At 48.8% G+C, this 24,490-nt stretch overlaps 10 protein-coding genes across 10 annotated transcripts; 6 read left to right on the top strand and 4 right to left on the bottom strand.

Annotated features, from left to right (window-relative positions):
• Positions 1 to 893: 893 nt before the first annotated feature.
• Positions 894 to 2,147, top strand: CTRU02_208361 (uncharacterized protein; the record flags this gene model as incomplete). Its single annotated transcript, XM_036725695.1, has 4 exons — positions 894 to 1,046; positions 1,115 to 1,599; positions 1,656 to 1,720; positions 1,783 to 2,147. The coding sequence occupies 4 exons, from the start codon at positions 894 to 896 to the stop codon at positions 2,145 to 2,147; spliced, it is 1,068 nt and encodes a 355-aa protein (XP_036582409.1).
• Positions 2,148 to 2,487: 340 nt separating this feature from the next.
• Positions 2,488 to 3,789, bottom strand: CTRU02_208360 (uncharacterized protein; the record flags this gene model as incomplete). Its single annotated transcript, XM_070205072.1, has 1 exon — positions 2,488 to 3,789. The coding sequence occupies one exon, from the start codon at positions 3,787 to 3,789 to the stop codon at positions 2,488 to 2,490; it is 1,302 nt and encodes a 433-aa protein (XP_070061147.1).
• Positions 3,790 to 5,527: 1,738 nt separating this feature from the next.
• Positions 5,528 to 5,704, top strand: CTRU02_208359 (uncharacterized protein; the record flags this gene model as incomplete). Its single annotated transcript, XM_036725697.1, has 1 exon — positions 5,528 to 5,704. The coding sequence occupies one exon, from the start codon at positions 5,528 to 5,530 to the stop codon at positions 5,702 to 5,704; it is 177 nt and encodes a 58-aa protein (XP_036582411.1).
• Positions 5,705 to 6,167: 463 nt separating this feature from the next.
• CTRU02_208358 (rhamnogalacturonan acetylesterase) lies at positions 6,168 to 7,142 on the bottom strand (the record flags this gene model as incomplete). The annotated part of the gene is made up of 3 exons (XM_036725698.1): positions 6,168 to 6,624; positions 6,683 to 6,761; positions 6,824 to 7,142. The coding sequence occupies 3 exons, from the start codon at positions 7,140 to 7,142 to the stop codon at positions 6,168 to 6,170; spliced, it is 855 nt and encodes a 284-aa protein (XP_036582412.1).
• Positions 7,143 to 9,559: 2,417 nt separating this feature from the next.
• Positions 9,560 to 11,683, top strand: CTRU02_208357 (px domain-containing protein; the record flags this gene model as incomplete). Its single annotated transcript, XM_036725699.1, has 3 exons — positions 9,560 to 10,170; positions 10,220 to 10,465; positions 10,522 to 11,683. The coding sequence occupies 3 exons, from the start codon at positions 9,560 to 9,562 to the stop codon at positions 11,681 to 11,683; spliced, it is 2,019 nt and encodes a 672-aa protein (XP_036582413.1).
• A 1,165-nt stretch (positions 11,684 to 12,848) lies between these two features.
• Positions 12,849 to 14,174, top strand: CTRU02_208356 (cation diffusion facilitator 1; the record flags this gene model as incomplete). The annotated part of the gene is made up of 3 exons (XM_036725700.2): positions 12,849 to 13,572; positions 13,627 to 13,881; positions 13,936 to 14,174. The coding sequence occupies 3 exons, from the start codon at positions 12,849 to 12,851 to the stop codon at positions 14,172 to 14,174; spliced, it is 1,218 nt and encodes a 405-aa protein (XP_036582414.2).
• Positions 14,175 to 15,366: 1,192 nt separating this feature from the next.
• Positions 15,367 to 15,725, top strand: CTRU02_208355 (uncharacterized protein; the record flags this gene model as incomplete). The annotated part of the gene is made up of 2 exons (XM_036725701.1): positions 15,367 to 15,379; positions 15,430 to 15,725. 2 exons carry the CDS (start codon positions 15,367 to 15,369, stop codon positions 15,723 to 15,725), a joined length of 309 nt encoding a protein of 102 aa, XP_036582415.1.
• A 704-nt stretch (positions 15,726 to 16,429) lies between these two features.
• Positions 16,430 to 17,493, bottom strand: CTRU02_208354 (Pinoresinol reductase 2-like protein 2; the record flags this gene model as incomplete). Its single annotated transcript, XM_036725702.1, has 3 exons — positions 16,430 to 17,030; positions 17,092 to 17,321; positions 17,386 to 17,493. 3 exons carry the CDS (start codon positions 17,491 to 17,493, stop codon positions 16,430 to 16,432), a joined length of 939 nt encoding a protein of 312 aa, XP_036582416.1.
• A 2,364-nt stretch (positions 17,494 to 19,857) lies between these two features.
• CTRU02_208353 (uncharacterized protein) lies at positions 19,858 to 21,780 on the top strand (the record flags this gene model as incomplete). Its single annotated transcript, XM_070205071.1, has 2 exons — positions 19,858 to 20,631; positions 21,493 to 21,780. The coding sequence occupies 2 exons, from the start codon at positions 19,858 to 19,860 to the stop codon at positions 21,778 to 21,780; spliced, it is 1,062 nt and encodes a 353-aa protein (XP_070061146.1).
• Positions 21,781 to 23,159: 1,379 nt separating this feature from the next.
• On the bottom strand, positions 23,160 to 23,999 carry CTRU02_208352 (alpha beta hydrolase fold protein; the record flags this gene model as incomplete). Its single annotated transcript, XM_036725704.1, has 1 exon — positions 23,160 to 23,999. The coding sequence occupies one exon, from the start codon at positions 23,997 to 23,999 to the stop codon at positions 23,160 to 23,162; it is 840 nt and encodes a 279-aa protein (XP_036582418.1).
• Between the last annotated feature and the right edge of the window lie 491 nt (positions 24,000 to 24,490).

The raw sequence follows: 24,490 nt of genomic DNA, 5'->3' as shown, positions 1-24,490 counted from the left end.
ATCCTCACCAACCTGCAGCACATTCACTTATTGGCTCAGCAAACCGCACATCATATTTCAAACTGCAGCCAACCCATAGTCCAGTTGGCGGCTTTGCTGAAGTCTCTTTGAAGCCTCTTCACGACCTCAGTTTCTTGGCAGGATTGAAGGCAACCCAATGAGGCTAACCATCGCGCTTCTCGCAACACCACATTGGACGCTTTGTCTGTTAGGGCGTTTCACAGAATGAGAGCAGGCGAGAAGTCCGCCTTTATCCTGACTCATTGCCTACAAATATCCCAGCAGAACTTTGAAAGACTAGACGGCTTCAAGTATCGCTGCACCTGCAGCTCGGCAGTGTCAACCATTGTCATCGGTTGATAATAAACTTCCTTCGTTGACCAACTCCTCCCACCATCGGTAGACCTCCGATGGCTGCCCTCTTGCTACTTGATAGAAGTACAGGTTTCGTTTGGCATGGCCCATTCGAGTCCTATCTCCGTTATTCGTCTGATCTTCACTGTAATCCCCCGACAGCGGCTTCCCCGTTCGTCTTGATTCTGGCCCCATTCCACCACAACAAGCCGCTTACCTCCGCACACCCGCTTTACCGGGCGGGTTCAGCCCGTACCCTGACCCGCTACCGTGCGCTGAAAGGAAACACTTGAGGAGGGTGCGGGTCTTAAAGAGAGCCATGCCATGGCACCAGCTTCTTTCATTTATATGGTGCCTGATGCATCCCAAAATGCTTGGACATTTGAGCTGATGCAACTGTGCCGGTAGGCCAGACCTATCCTACTTATCAGGAAGTCCAATAGGCAAAGACAATCGTCCTTGACCCTTCAGCATACTCGAAGTTGCACATCGACTCGCACTGAGGCCGAGGCAGAGAAACATTGCTAAATGCCGTAGCAATGGCTTCAATCGAGACGCGAGGGCCACTTATTGGAGGCGTAACGTGGTTTCTCTGCCTCTTCTGTGGAGCATTTCTGGCCTTGCGTGTCTACGCAAAGCTCAGCCGACACCAAAGGCTATGGTGGGACGACTGGATATTGCTATTTTCCTGGGTTGGTTTCCTCCATGGCCATTTTGATAATAATACGATTTGTGGATTCTAACCTCCGGCCGTTGACAGACATGTCTCTTTGCCGAGTCCGTTATCACGCAGATGGGTATCAATATCGGCTTCGGTCGCCACTTTTACGACATCGAACCATCAAACTTGATGACCATAGCGATGTACACGTCGATAGGCGCGTCCATCTCTTGTTTCGCCTCCACGGGCAGCAAGGTGGGGTTCGGTGTCACGCTGCTACGACTTACGAGCGACTGGTACAGGGTCTTTGTTTGGTTCGCTGTGGTTACGTTGTCCATGATAATGCTACCTAGCGCGACCCTCACCTGGCTCAAGTGTACCCCCGTGCAAAAGAATTTCAACAGTCAGATGGAGGGTACTTGCTGGGATAAAGCAATAACGCTCAACTACGGCATCTTCAACGCGGCCTGGTGTGCCGCAATGGACTTTTTTTTGGCCATGATTCCCTGGAAACTGATTTGGGGTCTTCGTATGCGGAGACATGAGAAACTTGGAATCTGCATCGCAATGAGTCTTGGATGGCTGTGAGTAACTGACTGATGTAAAGTCTTGACTTGGAACTGACATGGCATGTTGGTAGGTCGGGGGTTTGCGCGATCATCAAAGGCGTATATCTTGTCCAACTGGAAGAGGGTGACTTTTTCTGTATGTTTTTGCCCTAGTCAACCTCTCGTTATTTCGAATCCAAGGCTGATATCCTTTACTAGTCAACGGAAAAGACGTGACCATATGGACCGCCGTAGAGACCGCTACTGCGATAATAGCCGGGTCGATCCCGGTGTTGCGTGTATTTGCCAGAGAGAAGGCTTCTACACATGGGTACAACAGCAACAAGCACGAAAACTCACATAACATGGAGCTGAACAGTTATCACGGTACTGTCAAGTCACCTACTGTTCGAGACACACCAGAGCTACAATTAGTTACAAACAACAGCCTACCCGGCGATGAAGAAATAAAAGGGGGAATACTACAGCAGACAAACGAACCAAAGACCCAGCAAAGTCGCACAGTTGTCACGGAATATGTGGACATTGAAGCACAGAACAGGAATGTATCAAATGGAAACTGAAAAGCAATGGCTTGGCAAAAAAAAAAAAAGACCAGTGGAAACACGTATAAAACTGGCAGACGAAATCAATTATTTAATAATCTGACATATTCAAAAGTCACAATGGGGAAACGCTTACAGGTTGTTTGCATTTGGCAACCTATTTATCAAACATTCTTATTTAACTTGCTAGAAATATGAACAAACTCTATTACTACCACTATCAAGAAAGGAGCTGATACAACATGCCTTAAGGTAATTGCTGTCGATTGCTATGAAATCACATTAGTCTCTCAGCCCCAAATTTCATTCATTACCTTAATCATTGATGGCTCAAGACTGCCATGAACAGTCCTGCAAATCATACCAGGCAGACAGTGCATTCCTGACCTGGTAACATCTCCCTGGCTCCCTCCACAATATCCAGTTTAAGCGCCTCTCCGTCCATCATCAAGTGCAGATATGCGACGCCCACGACATTGAACGTGTCTGGGCCCGCAGGCCTTACGAGGAGCGGCATGTCCAAGTCAAAGACGATCATGACATAATCTCCTTCACGCACCGAATGATGGCTGATTCCAATCAAACCCCAGTCAGTGATGAAAAACCTGGACCCAGACAGCGCCCTCTGCGCGTTAAAGACAAACTTTTCGGTATACCGCCGTTTCCGCTCCTCGCCGTCTAGGCGTGGCTCGTAGTCGGCCGGGACACTCATTCTGTTTTGTAAAACCTGGAGGGCATACCAAAATTGTTTTGGAGCAGGTCTAGTCTTGGAAGAAGTGTCACCGGCCACGTCATTGACGTCTGGCCCGGTAAAATCGCTATCAGCGACGACCGTACGCATCAGGCCGTCGTTGGAGCGAGGGTCCAGGACCGGCAACAGCACACTAACCGCCTCGTTTTCGGGATAGTCCCGAATCGCCCTTCGCATCGTCTCCTCAAATGACTCGATTTTCCGAATGAGCTCCGCGCGGGTAAGTGACCTCGATGGGGGGCTAGGGTCGATCATACCGACACGGCATAATCTGGAGGCGTGAACGAGTAACTGTCGGGTATCGACATCGGCATCGGGCCGTACGGTCGGTCCACCACCCGCCTTGTACAGACCGCCGCCAAGCATGACGTTCCTATCGCCTTTGAATGTCCAATCGGGCACCCATGATGGCAGATCGTGGTTCGGAGAGGCGGTGTTGTAGCCGAGGAAATTCACATTGTTGCCCAGCAGCACCGCGCCCACCCTAGTATACAACTCTGAGACAGTCAACGTGTAGTCGACTATAATCTTCTTCTGGTGGACCTCGTTAATGAGACCGTATAAGGCGTACACTTTGTCACGTGGGTCGGTTGCATCAAAGATGGTGGTGGTGATGAGGAGGTTGCCCAGATCTAACGTCGTTCCGTTTCGCTGGACGGCGTCGCGGATGTTGACCAGAGTCCTCAAGTAGAAAGCATCGATGGCATTTGCCAGTGGTGAACGCTCGCGATGTTCTCGGATTGCCTTGTACGCGTTCGCGTATACACTCCACGGCAACCAGCGGTCCCCACACCCCACGAGGGGATGCTCCGCATGGATAGCACATTCTTGAATGACCTGCGGACCTGTAAGCTCTACATCAAGGAGGGTGGCTTTGCCTGCTGACGTACCCAGACTCTGCTCCACCATTGACGTTTGAATAGCTTAAGTAAAGCCCACCAGGCATGCTCACTCTCTTTACTGGTATCATTAACGTGTTCGTCAAAGTTGACTTTACCGGCGTCTATTCGTTCCAGCAAGTCAAGACCGTCGTTGCTGGAATCACATTCTGGGCCAAGCCAAATAAGCACCCTTGCTGCGTGGCGATAGATTTGCAACATCCTCTGCACTTGATCAGCCTTTTCAGCATCGTTGGCTTGGTCGATACAAAGAGCATCGATCCATAGCGTTCTCGCCTCGGTTTCATATCGGAGATGCTGCAGTGCTTCTTGCAGATTCTTTGTCAAGTCGAAATGCCCACGTTCGTCAATGATGTGCTTTGTTAACCCTTCTTGCGAGCCCCATGTATACGACAACGCTTCATAAGGGGGAGGATTGTCCAGAGACACAACCTGCAAGCTGAACCTGAGTGCGTCATCTCGAAGCCCTGGTTCGAGTTCCAGTAGGCGGATCTCATTATTTTTCTTATTCACTGGCGAATATGGGAAGCGATTGAATAGCCCTTTGACGAGTAGGTCTCGGAACCGTTCTTGGTCGCGAATGCCCATCGTAAAGTCGAAAATGTCAACAGGTGCCGATGCTGCATAGTGTGGAATAGAAGTTTCTGTAGCCTGCACACTGCTGCTGGCTGTCTCCGCGATCACGGGCTGCGGTTGCGATGATTGAGTATTATCCACATTGTGATTGCTTCCACTAGGTTCATTAAGCGTGTGATTCAGTGGCGCTTCTGCCTTTTTCTGTTTCTTCTCGCGGTATTGGGCTAATTTGCGACGAAAGCGGTCCATTGCTATTCAGCTCTCACCAATAGGTGTAGTTAGTAAATTTTCAAGGGTGGAAGCACACGACGAGAGGATCAGGATTCGACATGGGGGTGGGGTAATTTTATATACTCGATTCCCTCCACTGGTAAGTAGGCGTTTGCCTGAAAGCCGCCAAGCACCTCGAATGTGGCGTGACTGGTCAATCGTGCTTACCCTGGTTTACTTCACATGCCTGTAAGCATCCCCTATTCAGCCTCAACATACGATTGCAATATTCTGTCCTAAGAAACACCTGTAAACGCCTGCAATGTGAAACTGTAACAGCAGAGGGGTTGGAATATATCTATGAAGATGATAAAAGCAGTTTGAGCGAAGGTAGTGTTCAGTTTATCAGGTAGGGGATAACCAAAGTTTGTTTGAAACGTAATGGGAATTGTTGCGTATATTGCGTTTGATGAGGGAAATCACGGCAGTATCGAAAGTCTGTGGCAGAATATTTTGTACTATTTTAGACATACCGGTTATGCTGTCTTTCATGCTGCCCTTGTGTACTTATGACTTTGTCCCAGTACATTCGTTGAGTTGAGTCTTAAATCAGTAAGACCTACGTATAGTGGTAAACACCTTTCTTTGTGATTAGGTGCATTGACTCAACTTTGTTGTTCTGGGTTGGAACATCGTTGCTTTGGAATGCAACGTGTAGAACAATTTAGCTGCACAGTAGCTGAACAAACTTGGTTCTAGATTCATATCAGAACACCAAGTTCAAACGATCCGCAGTTTTTCTTCCCCAGCCGATGTCTATTTAAGGACGCCAATCACCAATGTAACATACAACTCTCTCCCAGATTTCTAAATCATCTCGATTCGGCCTCTACTAAGCATCACCTTCTCTCGGCATCACAACGACAGGGTTCGGACATATCCACTGTTAACAACTTCCCACAATGTGCAACTACGTTAACAACGTCACCCGATGCCGCCAATGTGGCCTTAATATCACTCAGTCCCTGTCGAACATTGTCTATTGCCCTCGCTACCGCAATGGCATGGCTTGTGTCGCTGTTGAGCGGGACCGTCGCACAAACCTAATCTGCTGCTCTGCCTGCCAGCATGCTTATTAGGTCTTTTTACTGACGATGAAATTCAGCTGGTGAAAATTCGAACTCTACCTATGGCTCTCGAGACAACTTTCTCTCTTGAGACTTACTTTTGGTTCGCGCAAGTATCCGTTGCAAATTTGGTAAGTTTCTGGCATTTTCATTTGGTGTACTTTTTCGATTGGGTGGAACACTTTGGTTGGTCACTCGGGTCCTTTTAATAGAGACTGAATAATTGGAGATGAATCATTAGAATGTTGGTATTCTTTCAAGTCAATAAATTTAAGTTGCATTCAGGACAACCTAGGCTGTCTCTTTCTCAATGTTACTCCGTCAAAGTCGATGTGGTGTTATGACGTCCGCTCCGTGATTGATACGTGATTACTACATATACACTATGAACTCTAACCTTCATATATCTTCATAATCATCAGCCGTTTTCAGTGAGCTGTATAAATTAGGTACGGAAGTGGCTATTTCTCCGTGTTCAAATAGGCAGCGTCGCGTTCACAGGCAGGCAAGTTCCCAGCTGGGCCCCTTCAATGCGTGAAGTCGCGTTGACAACATACTGCTGCAGAGGCGATGTTCCACACTTCAGGCCCAGAACAAAGGCTTGCGAGAAAGTGTCGGCCAGCTGGGGCGCCATGTGTGTGTTATCCATAGGGTATCCCTTGACCGCGGCCTCGGGGCCCTGGAGCTTAAGGGCCTGGGCACAGTAGTCCGAGTGAGGGACGTAGTAGATGCCTGCGGCCGGTCCGCCCAGAGACTCAACGACGTACCACGAGTACCATGAGAAGATGCGCGGGGTCCAGGAGAAGCTACCGGACTGGTAGGGGTTCGTCGGGGTTGACGTCGAAATGACTACCTTGGCGCCGAGGGACAAGAAGATTGAGGATGCGTTGCGGAGGTAGGTAGTGTAGGTCTGGACGATTTCGGTTGCGTTGCTTTGAGAAAAGTGTTAAGGACGGGAGTGAAAGTCATGTGCAACACTAGAGTACTTACTTGAAGATTGCCTCGCACGTTTGGTTACCGATGCCAGGGCAATCAACTCGGTTCTTAACATCCGTAGCTGGGTTGCCGGCTTGAAGAACTTGTTAGACAAACCAAAGAGCCAGATACGTGGAAGTGATGCGTTGTACTTACGCCCATCATTGTGGCCAAACTCAATAACCACCCAGTCACCAGGCTTGACCTCGTCGATAATTCTTTGGAAACGCCCCTCACGAGTAAATGTCCGCGCGCTTCTTCCAGCGTACGCCGAATTGTTCACCCTGATCTTGGACGAGTCCAACGAGTACCGCAGATATTGACCCCATCCCTCAGTGCCGTTGTGTCCACCATCGGGCGCCATCGTGCTGTCGCCGGCAAGCCAGACGGTGTGCTTGACGTTGTCGTCGCATGCTGCCGATGCAGTGAGTGCGGAGCTCGCTCCCAAGAGCAAGGAAGTCAACGAAAATCTCATTGTTGATGTTTGCTGGGTTGACACCCGAGTAGTTGCGACGTGAGGACAGTGACACCTAGGGAAAACACAGTTGGACCTGAGCTGTAGCTGGGGGAGGCATTTATCTCGCAATTTATTATTTTCTCAGCTCGACCTTGTCATTGACTGCGGATCTCGGCATGTAGTGTAATCTGGGGTGGCAGCTTCTTCCCCGCAGCGTCTCTGCGGAGATGGCATCCGCCCCTGGCAGTTCCCCGCGCGAACCATGCTCACCTCAATCGCTTCGACGATGGGTTCATCTCTACGGCGGGACCGCTAACTACTTGTATGATGTTGACCGTACTTTCAATGATGGAAATCCCTGAGATGTTTTGTGGCACCCAATCTCATTCGTGGACGACAGTGGATATGGCTCGGCCAAAAGACAACCGAATAGTCGCAAACTAAGCTTTCGGCCGATAAGCTGCCGAATGGGGTCGGGCAAATGGATCTAGGTTCCCCGTGGTACTGATAAATGAAGGGGTCCGTCTGATCCGGTAAATAGCTGAGTGACATGTGCCAATTCAAGTTCTACGACCCTTTGATAAATATCACGTATCTCTTCAGTTGTCACATGTCTCTAATGGCCCTTTGATGGCTGTATGGTAGCTCACTTGCACTGGTTAGAAGTATGAACATGACTGTCAATGAAAAAGCTAGTCTTTTTGCCGTGTAAGGAGTGATGTCTTGAAGCAAACCCAGCAGCGAGTAGTTTGTTGGAAATACATGCCAAGCATTGTGATTACTATTCGAGGCACTGACTGCATTCTTAGTCCAGTATTTCAATCTTCAAAACCCAGACCTCTGGTGTTGCACTGTCTTTTGACGTCCATTCTTTAGGAATGCCTGTCGAGGCCAGCTTCGAGTGTGATGTTGTGACACCTTTCGGCGTCGCCTAATGTTTGTTCGGTACCAATGACTGGTGTTTGTAGTCTTGCGAGGCCGATACTTGCATCTCAATCGGGCTAGGAAACCTATTTGAGATTGAGCGGCAGGATGTATTCGCCGCTTTTGGAAAAAGATTGAGATGTGAATCTGTGCAGAAGGTTTCAACCCTCGGGCTTACTAGAATCTTGGAAACTCTTGGTTGGCCTGAACCTGAAGCGACAATATCCTTATTCAATACTTTGCTAAGCAGTCAAATTTGGAGCAAGGCGACAGCGGCTGAGTCAAGTTAATGAGACGACGTCCTAAGCCAGTTCGAATGAATTCTTGTTCCGTTTCTTACCAGTATGATTCTATATCGGCTGCTTGATGATTACCCTTTTTGGCAATGAGTTCGTGCTTGGGCACAGACGGCGTTGCCAGGTGGGGGAGACATTGACTTTTGAATAGCATTGAAACTCGAAACTGCTCGGGAGCGGGGTCTCATAACGCGCATTGCGCCTTTCCTGAGGTGAGGTGAGCCAGTTGGGAAGCCGAACACGAGATTTACGACCTGAAAAGCAGTCTGGAAATCGGCCAGGTAAGCTGTTGCGTCTTGTCTGGGTTACAGTTCAGTACTTGAGTCAGTTCCCAGATTTGATGCCGTCCTATTTGCAGGCTTTTGGCATGTTAACTGACAGGCCGGCCGGGCTACTCCAGGGTGGTTGCAGCTCTTTTTGCGTGCTGAGTAATGTCAGACGATTTCTATCTTCCCACAGACTGTTGCTGATGTGGATTACACAGCCACAAGGCTCGCAGCTTATTTCCTCAGTAATATAGCTCCGTGAAAAGGAGCTGGATACGATGAAACACTCTGATCATCCTGAGTAGCTGACAGAAGCTTTAAGCAACAAAAATTAAGGGGACGCGTACTTGTACTTCATACAAGGCAACGCACATGGCAACGAAGACGCGCTGCATGCCTCGGAAGGGTTGCAATGCACATGTCGTGGCTTGCGGGTTGTGTCAGGTATATTTCCGAACTGTCAAAACGCACATGCATAGGATCTGCAAGATGCAGATCAAGATAAACCCCCAGTGAGACAGTGGATCACCCAAAATCAACAAGAACAAACTAGAAGAACATTAAAATTTGTGGTTACGTTGAAAGTGGGAGACTTGCCTGGCTATAAATTGTGACAAAAGGACGACATAAATGAGGAGAAGTCGAATTGGCCACTAGATGAACTTCAGAAGGAAGTGAAGGAGCGAAAACAGCCACTCAGGTGACGTCACCAGCGCGTTGGCCATAGTTTTACCGGAGCACCGGACACGATCACGGGCGCTTTCCGAAAACGAAACATCACTTTGCCTCAGTTTTTCTTTTGCTGTCGCACTCTCTTTTCTCTCCCTCAAGAGTTGTCGGGACGAAATACAATTACTGACACAGGGGCCACCAAGCATATTTTATAAAGTGCGCCCACCTTCAAGGTCGTAAATGGCCATTCCAACGCCGTGAAAGGCAGCAGGCAGACATGGCCACCTCACTCCTCGACGCCGAGCAGGCGAAGGCGCTATTCAACATCCTCACTCATTCCGAGACTTACCACGAGATAGAAGACTTCAAGGAACCAGAAACGATTTCCAAGTACGGCTACCCCTTCGCGGCGATTACCCCCAAAGCTGGCGAGGCAGTCGTTTACGCCACCGAGTCATCCACGCCTCTTCTCCAGTCTCTGTTCAACAAGTTCGTCCTCAGCTTACCGGGCGTATCGTCTATCTCATCCGATTTCTGGAATGTTCGTGTTCAGGGGATTTTGAAAAAGTTCGCCGAAGTCGACCTGTCGGAGAGCTACGAGAAAGGCTCGCTGGGTACTAGAAAGACCCTGGCCACCGCCTCCTCGACCATTATCGAAGCCGTGACGCGGGGTGTCATTGGCGGCGGACCTATCAGCGACCCAGCTACTCGGCCTAGCGATTACAATTTGCAAAATGCTTCGGATTTATCGCGGGCCTGGGACGACGCCATGCATGGCCTCGTCTACGAGAACCTCTGCGACGAACTACTGGACTATCTGGCTGAAACAGACGACTTTGAGTCTCACTCTCCAATGACGAGGGCAGCGTGCGAATACATACTCATTCAGTAGGTCGTAGAATTTAATGGCACAAGGAAGAGGGCTAACACAAGGTAGCCTGGCAACACTATGCCACCAGGTCCTCGTCATCTCTCCAGAAGGCCAATATCTCGTCAATCTGATGGACAGTGTTCACAAAATGGTCCCATATGGCATGGTTCGTCAGACATTGCGTGTCGGTAATGCTGCGACAATGATTGCTGGTATGATGAAGATCTTCTTGGCCAAGCTGAGTGTGGGCTCTGTCTCAAATTGGGTTGGCCTCACCACGAATGCCGCAGATGGCCAGAACCTCCTCCAGAAGTAGGTCAAAAAAACACCCGACCCAACGATGATCTTGTTACTAACAGCAAGGACAGGATAATCTCGGTAATTCTCGGCTGGGATTGCACTGACTTTAAAAAGACAGTCGACAAGATAGCCAAAGCCAAGGACGGCCCAAGTAAAGGTGCCCTTGCTGCCATCAAGGCTCATTGCCAGGCTTCAAAGAGCGAGCGTGTGGCAGTTAGAGCGCAGAGCCTGCGCGAATCAAAGTCCGTTGTTGCTGTCATTCTTGAGAAGGAAAATCCAGCGTTACTGGAAGACACCAGCGACTATGAACACAAGCAGTGCCTCGACTATTACGCTGCACTGCTTGCTATTCGTGACCGAGAGGAAATCATCGCCGTCCTGTGCAAGCAAAGCCCGGACCTCCTCACGCAAGCAATCCGCGACGCTGTTGCTGGCATGGATCCCATTATCCGGGCTGTTCATAACAAGGTGGACTTGTCGGACCATGTCAAGGACTACCAAACTTTCCTCGAACAACTCATCGCTACTAGTAAACCGAAGAAAGCAAAGCCGAAGAGCGAGCACGAGTCGTTGCTACCCACTGTGGAAGATTATGTCCAGCTGCTCAAAAACAACAAACAAATGCTGTACAAGTGGTTACACGCTGTCAGCAAAAACTGCCCAGAAGTTATGGACCAGTTCAGGACATGGGCAAAGGATTCGCTGACGGTCTTTGACCGGCAAAGCAATGGCGCCAGCATCGACGATAAACTCAATGGATTGTTTAGTCAGGTTCCGGACGAGACAAAAGCGAAGATCATTCCTGCCATCGACGCTCATGCGGCTTACTTGCGAGAGTTGAACAGCCTTTCGTCCACTAGAATGCAAGCAATCCTCGAGGGTAGCTCGTCAAGCATGGCAGGACCAGGCGTTTATCTCATGCGCTGGCAGTCTCTCTTGGATGAAACCTACATCACGCCATCAATACCGAAAGGACCTATAAGATGCGGCAAAGACGTCAAAGGGATTGTCGCACAGGGTAGCAGGAAGTCCGTTTCCAGTGATGCGGGCGAGGCCATTGCAGCCATTCAATCTGAGGCCTTATCAACGTTACCAGAAGCTCCGGACGTACAGCCTGTCATAGAGGCGTTGATACCCCTGTTTAAGAAGATGCTCACGACAACAAGCGAACGAAAAACGAACGGGACCAATGGCCATGCGCTGGCGGACTTAACACTGGCAAACTGGTAGTCTTGAGATAAGAATGAGGTTATGACTCAGTGGATGAAAAGAAATTATTTAAGAATCCGTTGCTCCTGGGCAGGGACCAGAGGCTTCATGTGTGCAAAAAATATGCCTGACGGCGACACTGCTTTTATGTGTCCTTTCAGGAAATGGCCTGGCGTCAGCGGGGTTTGGGTTAGGTCAATGCAGGATAGCAGGCGGGACATTTGCTACAGGTCTAAGCATAGATAGCGGAAGGAAAATGGCGCAGACGAAACATCTCAAAAGTTATCACAACGAAAGTCTCGCCGAGAACAAAGACAAACAAGAGAAATCAAAAAGACAAAACTTGGCATTCTGTGCGCATACTTTTCCTTCTCTTTGGACTTCTAGATCAGGTAAGTCTTAGGAGAGCCAAGAACTACTCCAAATGCTTAGAAAGCTCATCCCAGTTCGGTGCGGGGAGAGGTGGATATCAGCAAAGTAAGCCAGACAAGGTGTTTGCCATTTGCAGACGTTCCATCGGGCGGTGAGGGGAAAAGATACATCATAGCTGCGACACCGAGGCCATCAGGCTTCCTCCCGCTAAAGGGTGGGAAGCTAAGCAGTAAACCAAACCAGAGGGCTTTTGCCAAGCTGGGTGAGCATAAGATTTACCCACGCCGATCACCTAGATGACCGTTGGTCAACGGTACAATTTCCGTCCTCTACCAGTCTCCAACCCACGTGCTTTCTGTTAATCTGACTCTCACTAAAACTGAGGGTCGAGGTGAATTGTGGCTTTGCAGATACTTTCTTTTAGTCACTGTTACCACCTATTAAAGCCAATCGGTGACCTAAAAGCGACCAAAGATTTACGACATCCTGCCTGGTCCAAACCGGATTAGGGAGCTGAGGATACTAATTACTATGGTACACACTCAGCGAGAAGCGGGTTGGAGAAGCAGGGTAATCTTACACGAGAGCAGGGGTATCAGCTCGCGTCAAATATCTCTCACCCACCTCCACCTCGTCAAACCTTGCCACCTTCGTCTCTCGTCCCCCGACTGGACTTTCCTCTCTTCCAAAGCTTTCCGGGTCAACTTTCCTCTCACACTCCGTCCTTTGTTCCTTGGAATATCACAATCACAAACCTCATCACCACCACTAAATCTTCTCAGTGTTCATTCTCTATTGTAATCATATCTTTGTAATGTCTGCAACCAAAACAGCCCCCAGCACGGGGATAGACCTCTCATCTATTCCCGCTCTTGATCCCGAATCTCGCTCCTTCTCGTCCGAGGTGAGCGATCCATACAATCTCGGCGGCCACATCAAGAGCGAGACCGATATTGGCCTGCTTAGTGCGCGACCGAAGCAAAACAGCGCCCGCAAGAGAATTCACCATAATTTCACCCGTACCGGCTCCAAAGAGGCAAAACTCCAGGACTTTTATCGCACGCAAAACACAAAGATCCGCTCTCTGCTCAAGTCAGTCGACGAGCACGAGCGCGATGCTAAAGAGACCCAGGGCGACAACAACCTCAGGTACCAAATCGCTGTCAAGGGTAGCTTGGGCGCCAATGTTGTCCTCGCCGCCCTCCAGCTCTACGCCGCCATCTCATCAGGGTCGCTGTCGCTTTTTACAACAATGGCTGACTCCATCTTCGATCCTGTTTCAGGGCTGATGCTTATGTTATCTCACAGAGCTGTGAAGAAGGTCGACACGCGCAAATACCCCTCTGGGAGAGCGCGTATCTCAACAGCGGGTAACATTGTCTTTTCCTTCATCATGGCGTCTCTTTCGCTGGTGCTGATTGTCCTGTCTGCTCGGGACCTGGCGGCTGGCTCGGAGGAGGACACAAATAAGTTTCACTTGCCTTCAGTAATTGCCGTTGCTATTGCCTTTGGTACCAAGTTCTGTCTCTGGCTATACTGTAGGTTACTTAAAGCAGGTTTCAAAAAAGGCGGTATTTGTTAACACGGCACAGGCTGGTCTATCAAGCACATCTACTCCCAGGTTGAGATTCTGTGGCGCGACCATCGCAACGACCTCTTCATCAACGGCTTCGGTATCTTGACATTCTCCGCTGGAAGCAAGATTAAGTGGTGGATTGATCCCATGGGTGCTATCATCTTGTCTTTTCTCATTGCTGGGTTGTGGCTGAGGACTGCTTACGAGGAGTTTCAGCTGCTCATTGGCGTCTCGGCGGAGCCCGAGTTCCTCCAGCTCATTACTTACATTGGTAAGATCTCAATTATGAGATATCTTGAAGAGCTCTGCTTACTTTCCTTTGTAGCAATGACGCATTCTCCCGAGGTCAAGCAGATCGACACTGTTCGCGCGTACCACAGCGGTCCGCGCTACATTGTTGAGATTGATATTGTTATGGACCGCAACGAGAGGTTGGAGATAGCTCACGATGTTGCGGAAGAGCTGCAGATCAAGGTTGAAAAGCTTCCTGGTGTTGAGAGGGCGTATGTTCACATCGACTACGAAACTAGCCACAAACCCGTACGTATCCGTCTTGTTTATTGATTTTTTTAAAGTCTGTGTGCTGATGATCGCGTAATACAGGAGCATAGCTTGAAGAAGGATCTTTAAAATTTGTTGTGACTTCAAGGATGAGCGGTTGAATTGGAATGACAGCAGAAGGCGTATGTTGAGGTTAATGGCGTTAAAATACGTGAGCTGGTTGTGCACGACTCGTGGAGCCCTGGCTATACTTGGGTGTTTATATGTTTGTCAATCACTTCAGTGACCTACTCCGGAAGGACAGATTGGGGAAAACGGCCTTCTGATATTCAATCACTCCACATGTTCAGGTAGATTTCTCATCCATGAAGGCTATGTAGCTTTCTTCACTGAGAGATACGTGTACTGCATGTTTGCTTGGTACCTACAGTGATGTAGCTGGTTGATCAATCTCTTTGGAGGAGAAGAAGGGTGTCGGGTTAACACGTGCCCAAGGTCACTTACGTGTGCGTGTGGGAGTTGTCGTCCCAGCAACATGACCCAGACTCCTGGGCTTCTAATCAGGTCGTGATTCGATGGTTACATTCGCAAGAAACTGAAAGAGCGGGCTCGTGATCATCTGCAAGAAAGAGCGCTCAGATTGAAAGCTTGATGGCCATAACCCTACTGGCTATTCAATGTTGTACACTCATTTGGTGGTGTGAACGCTCCCACATTTGCTTCTTCCTGCATAAGGTTCTGTGGATAATTTATCAGTCTCTTCGATTGTGTTTGTTTCACTTAAGCAGTGTGTATCACTCTGAAAACACTCCCGTGTTTGGTGGCTTGTTCGTGAAACCTTCATGGAAGTTGCAGTCGATCTCACTTGACCGTATGCTCCACTAGGCGACGTTTTGGGTCCAGGTCAAAGTCAGATGAGGGTAAGGTAGTATCTCAACAGTACTTTCTTTGTAGTTGTGAACTGGACAAACAACCCCGGGGCAAACTGGGCAGTCACGAGAGCAAGTCTCCTTCCTCCATCGCAACCTCGCCACTCCCGACGCCTTCGTTCTTGCCTATTTAAATCAAAAGCTGATTTTTACTCACATTTACTTTAACTGCTAGAACCATTACAAGACACTTCTCCGCCGTATAAAAATTCCAGTTCTCCCAAGCAACTCACTCAGCGCAGATTAGTCTGTTATTATCAAGAACTTCACATCGCACATTTATCGGACGCCACCACAGAAAGAACACCATCAACTAGACTGTCAACATGAAGCTTCTCAGTAAGTCATCCTTGTTACTGTTGCAAATCCTGTCTCACAACAATCCCTAGCTCTCTTAATCACCGGTCTTTCGGCTACCGCGACCGCTCTCGTCGCAACTCCTGACAATCGTGACAGCACCAACGTCAAGACGAACGAATTGGACAAACGCGGTTGCTACATCTCCTGCCCGATGAATCGCTGGTGGTGTACTCAGTATCCATACAAATATAGCTGCGGGAATAGCGGCCAATTCAAATGGGAAACTCGACATACCGACTGTGAGTCGCCTACAATTGGTTGCTGGTGCAGCTGCGACTGGACGGTTCCCGGTGTCGGGGCAGTTGCTGACCAAGAGGTTGCCTAAAACATGGCTCGAAACTTTGGATTTTGACAAATGCTGGTCGAAGATCGATCGAGGGCTACAGAAAGCTTTTGCTTTAGTACTAACGTAGGACGACTCAGAATCTGCGAGGGAAGTCATTAGTTATCAGTCATGAGACTTGTAACCACATTTTCTTTAATCTCCTGTTCTGTTCTATAGTAAACTCTAGATTAGAATAAGACTATTGCTATATCAAAAATCTTTTAGTATAAAATAGAAGCTACCATAATATATATAGTAGCGTTGGTAAGTCTATTATTTTAATATTTAGCTTAAAATTATACCACAGGTCTATATATCTAGGTTAAGTTTCTAAAACTTAAGTTATTTTTACCAGGGGCTAAGTAAACCTAATTAGAGCTCCTATGTTTACTGCTTTAATCAACTAATATACTAAAATCTAGAATACATTTTTCTTTATTATAATTTACGGTATCTTGATGGTACCAGTAGTCGTCAAGATACATATTAGCAAATCAGAATACTAAGGAAAATATAAGGAAGCAACATACTACTGATGTATTTAGTGTAGTTAGGAGTAAAAGCGGTTCTAAAATAGAGATTTAAGAGCTTGGCAAAATTGATGTCCAGCCGCGGTCGATAGGATATGAACGAAGCTATAGTAGCGGAAAAACCCTTAAAGTATCTATTACACCTGAATTTAGGGCCTTGGAAGCCGATAGCCTCTACTTTCCTTTCCAGGCCTCCGTCATCAACTCCCTCATACTTCGCACTTTGATATCTGGAAAATCCTGGTCGATTGTGTGCTGGGGCTTTAGGTCGAAGAGGCCGCTGTCGAACATCAGCCCGAATGTGGCCAAGATGCCCCGCAGCTGCTCCTTAGGAAGGAAATTGTACATAGCTGGGTGGCTCGGCAGCTCGGTAACGTTTCCTGCTTTCAATGAATCCACCGTATCGTAAGTGACGCTGAACTTAACACCCTTAATGCTCTCCGCAAGGACGACGAGTTCATTCCAAGTCACTTTATCACCAATGAGGTATGTCTTGGGCTCCCACTTAGAGAGCGCCAGGGACGCTGCGACGAACTTGGCGATATCCATGGTATAGGTGAGTACTACAGGTATATTACCGGAACCGGGAATAGCGGCGGTATTGTTTGCGACGTCAACCACAACATTCAGGATTGTCATGTGCGTCTTAACATATGGCGCAAGAAAGTAGTCGGCAAAATAGCCTGTGTGCCACGTTGTATGTTCCAGCTTGGTGGATTCCAAAGCGCGTGCCACTGTGAGCTTAACGTGGCCAAGGGGAAACTTCTCCGCGAACCTAAAAACTCACTCATTAATACACATGCCCTCCGCACCCTCCTGTTCTGGGAGGCACTCACGCTTCTGTGTATTCAGCTCCCCAAATGCTTGGGATGTAACGCTTCGTGGCGGAAGCGCGGTCAGCTGCCGCAATAAGATTAAGCTCTGGTTCAGCAACACCCATTGTGTTGAGAGCCGATATGACCGTTTGGATCTTGTTATCTTCGAGGACTTTGGTCAGAGCATCAATGCTAGTGTAGTCCACCGGTATGATACGGGTTCCGATCTCCTTCTCTTTCTTTTCATCATGCTATCAGGGAGTGGTTAGCAAAAGGACCAACAGCAAAGAGAACGAGTAAGTCTATAAGCCTTACCTTTCTACCCAGAATAACCACTTCGAATTTGCCGTCTTCAATGATGGCCTCGACGATAGTACGACCAAGATTGCCAGTTCCACCGGCTACAGCGATGAGGGATGACATAGTAGGTATATCGTCTGGTTTCCTTGGGGGGCGCAAATAGTGTAATATAAGGGCGATAGCAAATAAGTTTTTAGTCAAACTTGTCTGAACAGGTGTTTGGGAGGAGAGTTACATTATATATATTTACAAATAGGCACATCTAGCTTCCGTGCCTTGGAGGGAAACCGTGATTTCCCGTCACTACCCTGCCAATGGTCGACTTGATTCGACTCTGGTAGACCCCCCCGACAAGGTTAAGAGTTGCCATATGGAACTCCGCTACTACTTGGCAATCACCGTTCAGGCGATCTATAACTCCGCCTTAGCAGATATACCGAAGACCTACCGGGCGGATTTTCGGAGGCTAAAACCAACCATCGAACACCGACTTCAACAGGGTTTATTAAGTAGGAGGCCCAAGTCGGAGTCCGGCTCGTTGAGAATTGATACCCAATAATTTGTTCGGAGCATTAAGGCTTCACATCCTTACGCGCGCATGGTATAACAAATGATGGCCGTCTCCGGGTCCAGCACACGACCTTGGTGCACGTGAAGATCGAGGTTGAAGGCTTTCGTTATCGTCTGGTATCCTGTCGACGGTTTCTGGTAAAACCGCCTAATTCCACCTTTCCGCCAGACAAGGCTTTGGTCTCAACTCTCACAAGTAACTTGTGGTGTGAAGCCGTATCTCCGATGTTGTGCACAATCGTATATTGGAGTCAGTGCTGGAAACCCTTGACACCTTTGCCGGCGGACCTGCGGAGTTAGAAAGCAATAAGGTTTTTCAGGGGTCGCTACGGAAATGGATAACCATTAATCTGTTGTGCGTAAGCTACAAGGTCAAATGGACACCGATCTGTGATTTTTTGGAGTGGATCGCAAAGTGGCTGAGGCTAAGGGAGGCGGTTCGAACCATCGCCAATAGAATTGCGCAGATCCCGATCAAGCCAATCAGCTCGCTGGTCCATGGGCCACTATGCATCGTCAGAAGCGATCTCTCATGTGATGACACAATACCAGAATTTGCATAAGCCTCCTATACAAATATCGTAGCCATATATTGGATACACACGCGGTGTGCTTTTAGCGTAGAATAGGGTTTGCCAGATAAAGGTAGATCAATTCTTAATGATATTCTCGTCGATTTCCCCTTGGATGGCGGAATGAGATCCGGATGAGAGGAACCCCCTGATACACCAAACACCCCGTCTGAGTTTTAGAGTGTGAGATTAAACCTAAAACCTCTCATAGGAAAAGAGGGGATGAGGGCATCAAGGAACATCATCAGACACCAATACCATCCTTTTGGGGCTCTATATCGTATTAGTCCCTTTCATCCTGATCGAGTTGGCCGCATCGGATCCAAAACCGATTTGAAGATACTGCAGGCCACCCAACCCGAATCACAACCTTCCGACGAATGGATTAAAGGCAACCCTGACTGGACTAATCAGGTGCTCGTTGATATCGACTCAAGACGCTGCATTTATGTCGTAGAGTCACCATTTCGGGTGGGAAAATACATAGGAAAACGGCTCGAAGTATATTCGTGTCGCGCGTCAGAACATATCCTACATAGTGAGTTGATCTGGAAATGTCGTGATAATGGTTATTCCGACCAGACAGAAATGTCACAAGGCTGCGCGATGAACACGAGGGCATCGCGACAACTTACTAATCCCATCCTGGCCTCTCCAGTTCTTTTCCGTCTCGGCCAGATACATACGAACCTCGAAGGGCACGAAATACCGCGGGCTGCCAACACGAGATCCGCCTCTCTACCTTGCCTAGGTAATGGACAAAACAATGCCTACCCCTCTGAAAAAGACAAACAACTCCAATAAGCGAACCTACTCAAAATCTGGCTGTTATACCTGCAAGTAAGACTTCCCCGTTACGATCAATGGCCGCCTATACTTTCCGATAAGCCAAGCCGTCTAAACAATTGCCCACTCTCCCAACAGGATCCGACGACTAAAGTGTGACCAGAGCCGACCTGGTTGCCGACGATGTCTTTCCACTGGCCGTGTGTGCGATGGTTACGGCGTCTGGGGAAGGGAAACGGCGATAAGCGCACCGATGCCCGATACCTTCCAGATGACCCGAAATCTACATGATCTGTCGACGCGGCTTCGACTCGGTCCGAGCAACGGCCTGGAACGAGCTTGCTTCGACTGGTTCAGACATCGAGCGATCGTCCATCTATGCGGTGTTTTTGGTTCGCGGTTCTGGGATACTTTAGTCTTGCAGGCAAGTCTAACGGCCCCGGCAGTTTTGCATGCACTGTTAGCCTTGAGCTCTGCCCACAAGGCGGAGATAATGGGGAGAAGCCAGCAGGGACGCGGAGGAACGAGCGATGAATCTCGCGAACAACACGAACGGTTTATGTTGGAGCAGTATAACAAGGCTATTGCCTGTCTTCGTCCTTATTTTACCAGGACTGACCGGGATGTCGAGTCGGCTCGTGTGGTTCTCATCACATGTATGATCTTTGTTTGCCTGGAGCTGCTTCAAGGGAGGTATGTCGAGGGCCAGAATCACCTCCAGAATGGATTGAATCTCCTCTACCAACTTCAGGCTGAGTTGCATACTCCTAAGACCCGAGGAGTTCTCGTCCTGGGCCATCCACAAGAATCCGTCAGCGATAGCTACCTAACTGAGGCCTTTTCCCGCCTTTACGCCCAGTCGTCACTCTTTGGACAAGTTCCGGGGGTTTGCCGCAAGCCGTACGCTGTCTCTATCACCATTCTGCACTCGACCATCCATGCTCCACCTCCCCTGTTCAGTTCCATGAACCAGGCGAGGCAGCATCTCGATGAGCTCTTCAACGCCATTCATTGCCTCACAGCACGCCATCCGCGGAAACGCATCGTCCGGGATGCCCCGAAAGCGCTGCTAGACACGCAAAGTCACATCCAGACCTGTCTGCGACTCTGGCTCCAGGTTTACAAGGTTTCCAGGCTCAACCTGATCTCGCAGCTTAATCTTCGAGACACGTTATCTTACCCGCTTCTGACGGTGTATCATACCATGGCCGTCGTCATGGCGACGACATGTCTCACGCTGCCTGACGAATCCATATACGACTCTTTTGAGGCGGCTTTCGCCTCCGTTGTGTCGACTTGTGAGGACATAGTAAGGGCCGTGGTTCAGTTCATAGTAGGTGACCCGGCGGCGGGCTATTGTTCGAAGGGGTTCAGCTTTACGGCCGACATGGGACTGATTCCACCGTTGTACTACTCAGCTCTCAAGTGCCGGGCTCCCGCTATTAGGCGTCGGGCCATCACGCTTCTTGAGACTGTCATGGATAAAGAAAGCATCTGGAATGGGCCTGTAGCAGCACAAGTTGCGCGCGAAGTGGTTAAGATAGAGGAACAGGGGCTCTGGAGTGACACATCCAGCGCTGACATTAATCGTGACTCTCTTTTTCACGACACGGACGATGTACAAGTAGCCGGGTTGAGCGTGCCAGAGTGGCATCGAGTTCACGAAGTTGTAGTGGATCTCTCTGATGGTCTATTTGGGAAGGCTACTTTGAAATGTGAACGGAGACGAAGCAACGGGGAGTGGGAGTTGTTGGAGAAGACGATAAACCTAAGCAGTACTCCTTGATGCAGCCGGTACCCTGTTCCCTTTGTACAACATATAAACAGTTGCATCAGGTGGATGAAAAACTACACGGCTTAGCCGGGCCTGCGTCAAGCCGAACGTCCAGTCTGATTCAAGGAGGCGCCCTCTACAATTCTAGAGGCTACATGGCAGCAACATTGTGGCTAATTCATTACCTTCAACTTGATTCCTTTTTCCTATGTTGTTTGGCTATTCATCTGCCCTTCCAACCACGTGCACTTCGAATCTGTTCCAAAGACTGGACGCTTTATGCAGGAGAATGAAAAACAAAAATGATGTTTTGAAAAAAACTGATGTTGGTTTTATGATCTAGAAATAGAGAAGCAAACATGCAAAAACAAGGAACCTCGTGGCCCTACTTCAGTAGCGCCCAATTCTTTTCCTTCCCAGGCTTCTGCCAGCAACTCCTTTATCGTCCTCAACTTAATGTTCGGCAAAAACTGCAAGGCTGTGGCCTATCTCGGCGCCGGAAAGGCCACTTTCGAATATGAGATGAGAAGCCCCGCAACTGTCCCTTCGGAAGGAACCGTACATGGCTTCTTGACTTCGCAGTTCCGTGGCCTCGCCCGATTTCAACGAATCTACCGAACCGTACATCAGGGTGAAATTGGTGCCCTTGGCAGTCTCGGCAAGCGCAACAGGTTCCAAGTCACTACGTCGCCGACAACGTACGTCTGAGGCTCCGACTTGGGCAGGGATACCCGCGAAATTTTGAATTTCCAGGTATCGCGAACCTATGGGGGTTTGACCTTTGGAGTGGGATTACTTCCGGGACACCAACGGTATTCCTTAACTTTCCCATTCGGAGACTTGTCTCTTTCGTTTAGGCCCGAAATGACAGCATCGTTTGCTCTGAACTACAAAAAGGAATGTTTCTCTAGTTCTGAGCACTCTAAGGGTTCCGAAAGCACAATTGTCAGCTTATGGAGGATAGCTCGGGTGTGCTTGGCTCTACTCTATTAGCTGAGCTATAATTCTATATTGGCCCTGATGCTAATTTTATACCAGTCAATCATGGATTTTAGCTCGAGACATTCTACCTATAGTTTAGAGTACCCGGCGTCTTTATAGCAAAGCCACGTTAAGCACAGTGCCACAACTCCTTTCGCCGTCTTCCCCCGCAGCTGGTTAAGTCATCGTGATACCTATCCTTGATCCGTAGTGATGTCGCCTCCTGTTGGAGGAAGAAGATGTAGGTTGCTTAATTTATATCGTAAAAGCGAATTAGGGGAATCACTACTTATATACTGGTATGATTTCTTGTAGAATGTTTCTCCTTCTTCTATACCTTACCACCGACTTGGTTGCATCATACTCGTAATCTACAACGCCTTTTGATACTCAAAATAGGGCTCTAGAGACGCCAAGATTGCCAAGATGCTCTTGCGTTCCCGACTCCCACTGTGAAATGCGATGCATGCATAGAATCGACGGCTGAAGCTTCAATGGTGCCGATCTAGCTAGCCGCAAAGGTCTGTGGTAGGTACAGACGAGTGATCTGAAGAATGAGGGAATCTAACGTAAAGATACCGCTTGCAACTCGAACTCAAGGTCGAAGAGTTAGCATTAGTCCGAGGAGCAAGAAATATACTTTATTGGAAGACCCTGAGATGCTCTTCGCTAAGGAAAGCTCAAAGTAAAGGAAGGTTCTATTTATCCCTTCGAATGTTGAGGAGGGTCATGAAAGGTGGGAGTAGCTAATAAAAATACATCGAATTCAAGGTACCTAACCCTTTAACATTTTCAGCCTATTAGTAAAAGTACCAGCAACCTCTTGACTTAAAAAAAACAATATTACACTAGTTATATCGCGAAGTACACGGCCAGCTAGTAAATATTACAGTCCACTCGCAATTTACAGGATAGATACCTAAAATAGTGGCTTTAATACTAAGTAGAGAATTTAATCTTTGGAGAAGTCTCGATTTTAGCATGCTGGGGTATATATGTAGTGCGTGTCGAAAGGGCGAGAACAGTTTCTCCAGTATAGTCTCGGTCATGCATGACAACGAGATCGTTGCGATCCCCCCGCAGAATATCATGGCCCAGCTGACCCCTTAACAACCTGAGGTGTTGTTGCCCTTTAGCCATCCCCACTGCTTCATCCAGTCCTCTAGAAGGGTATTAAACTCCTTTGGTGCAGTCTGCATGATCCAATGGCCCATCTGAATCAGCTGAACATTGTCAAACTTGGGATCAATGCCGGCTCGTTTCTCAACTTCGATTCCAGCTTCCATTGAGTGCACGGCCAGCCTCGGTGTTCCCTCGACCTTTTTCGATTTCAAATACTCAGCTCCACTGGGGCCTAGACGCGTTCCCATCTGCTTGAACGCAGCGATCATGATTTCCTCGTCGGCTCCCCACGCCCTGAGCTTATGCCACTCTGGGATATAATCCGGCGTTCCCGTTGTATACGCGGCGTTGAAGAAATTGGCGGTCGTGGAATCAAAGTTCTGTTCCAAAGCCGGGATAAGCGCCCCTATAGTATCCGGAGTCAAAGTATACGCTGGGTCCACCAATACATGCCCTCGCACCAACTCTGGATACGCAGCCACAAGTTCAGTGACTACAAGACCACCTAAGCTATGACCTATGACGATTGCTTCGTTGCTTAGGCCGACGCCGAGGTATCGAAGCAGGGCAGCGCCGTCTTCAGCCATGGTGACGGGGTCGAAGGCAACAGTTGAAGAGGGGCAGAAGGTGCGGCCGTGACCACGTAAGTCCATGGCGATGACAAAAAAGGCCTGTGAGAGGGCGAGCAAGGCCGTTTGGAAGGCCCAATCAGTCTGGTCGCAAGCCCAGCCATGGATAAGAAGGAGAGGAATGCCCGTCTCGGGGCCTTGGGTCGTGTAGAACAAGTCTGTTCCGTTAAGGGGAAGTATGGCGCCGCCTGCCATATTCAGAGACTTTGAAAGACGCGTGGAACAATACAAAAGTTAATGTACGACAGGCTGGTTCTGGTGATGATTGACCATTAAAGATGTCTTCAATTATTGAATGATGTAGCACCACCACTTGAACAGACGAATGATGCTAACCCAGCATCTTTATACTGTCACGGGCCAAGCCCAGTGTGGTACGCAGGCAAAGCCAGGCCGGACCTCCCGGCTCCGTGACTTCTATGCTTTATAGGCGCAAATATAAGCTTGATAACATTTTAATCTACTTGACCCTGGTTGCTCCCGGACTGCCTACGTTTAGAGATTGCCGGGCTTCGACGCCTTCAGGCCCAGTTATCCACCCCAGACGATGTAGCCATCGCATGTGCGGCGGGTGGAAAGACATCGTTGGCAAGCGGGCCAGCCATTGACACGTTTAACCCGTCGGATTCTGTCAGCGAAGTTATGATTGAGATAAGGCTAGGTTTCCTTGAAAAGTAAGAGCGATC

This window comes from Colletotrichum truncatum, assembly GCF_014235925.2.
Source record: "Colletotrichum truncatum strain CMES1059 chromosome Unknown Contig_0005, whole genome shotgun sequence".
NCBI classification, from domain to species: Eukaryota; Fungi; Ascomycota; class Sordariomycetes; order Glomerellales; family Glomerellaceae; genus Colletotrichum; species Colletotrichum truncatum.
Note: the sequence above shows the minus strand (reverse complement) of the source record. Positions and strands in the feature narration are given on the sequence as shown.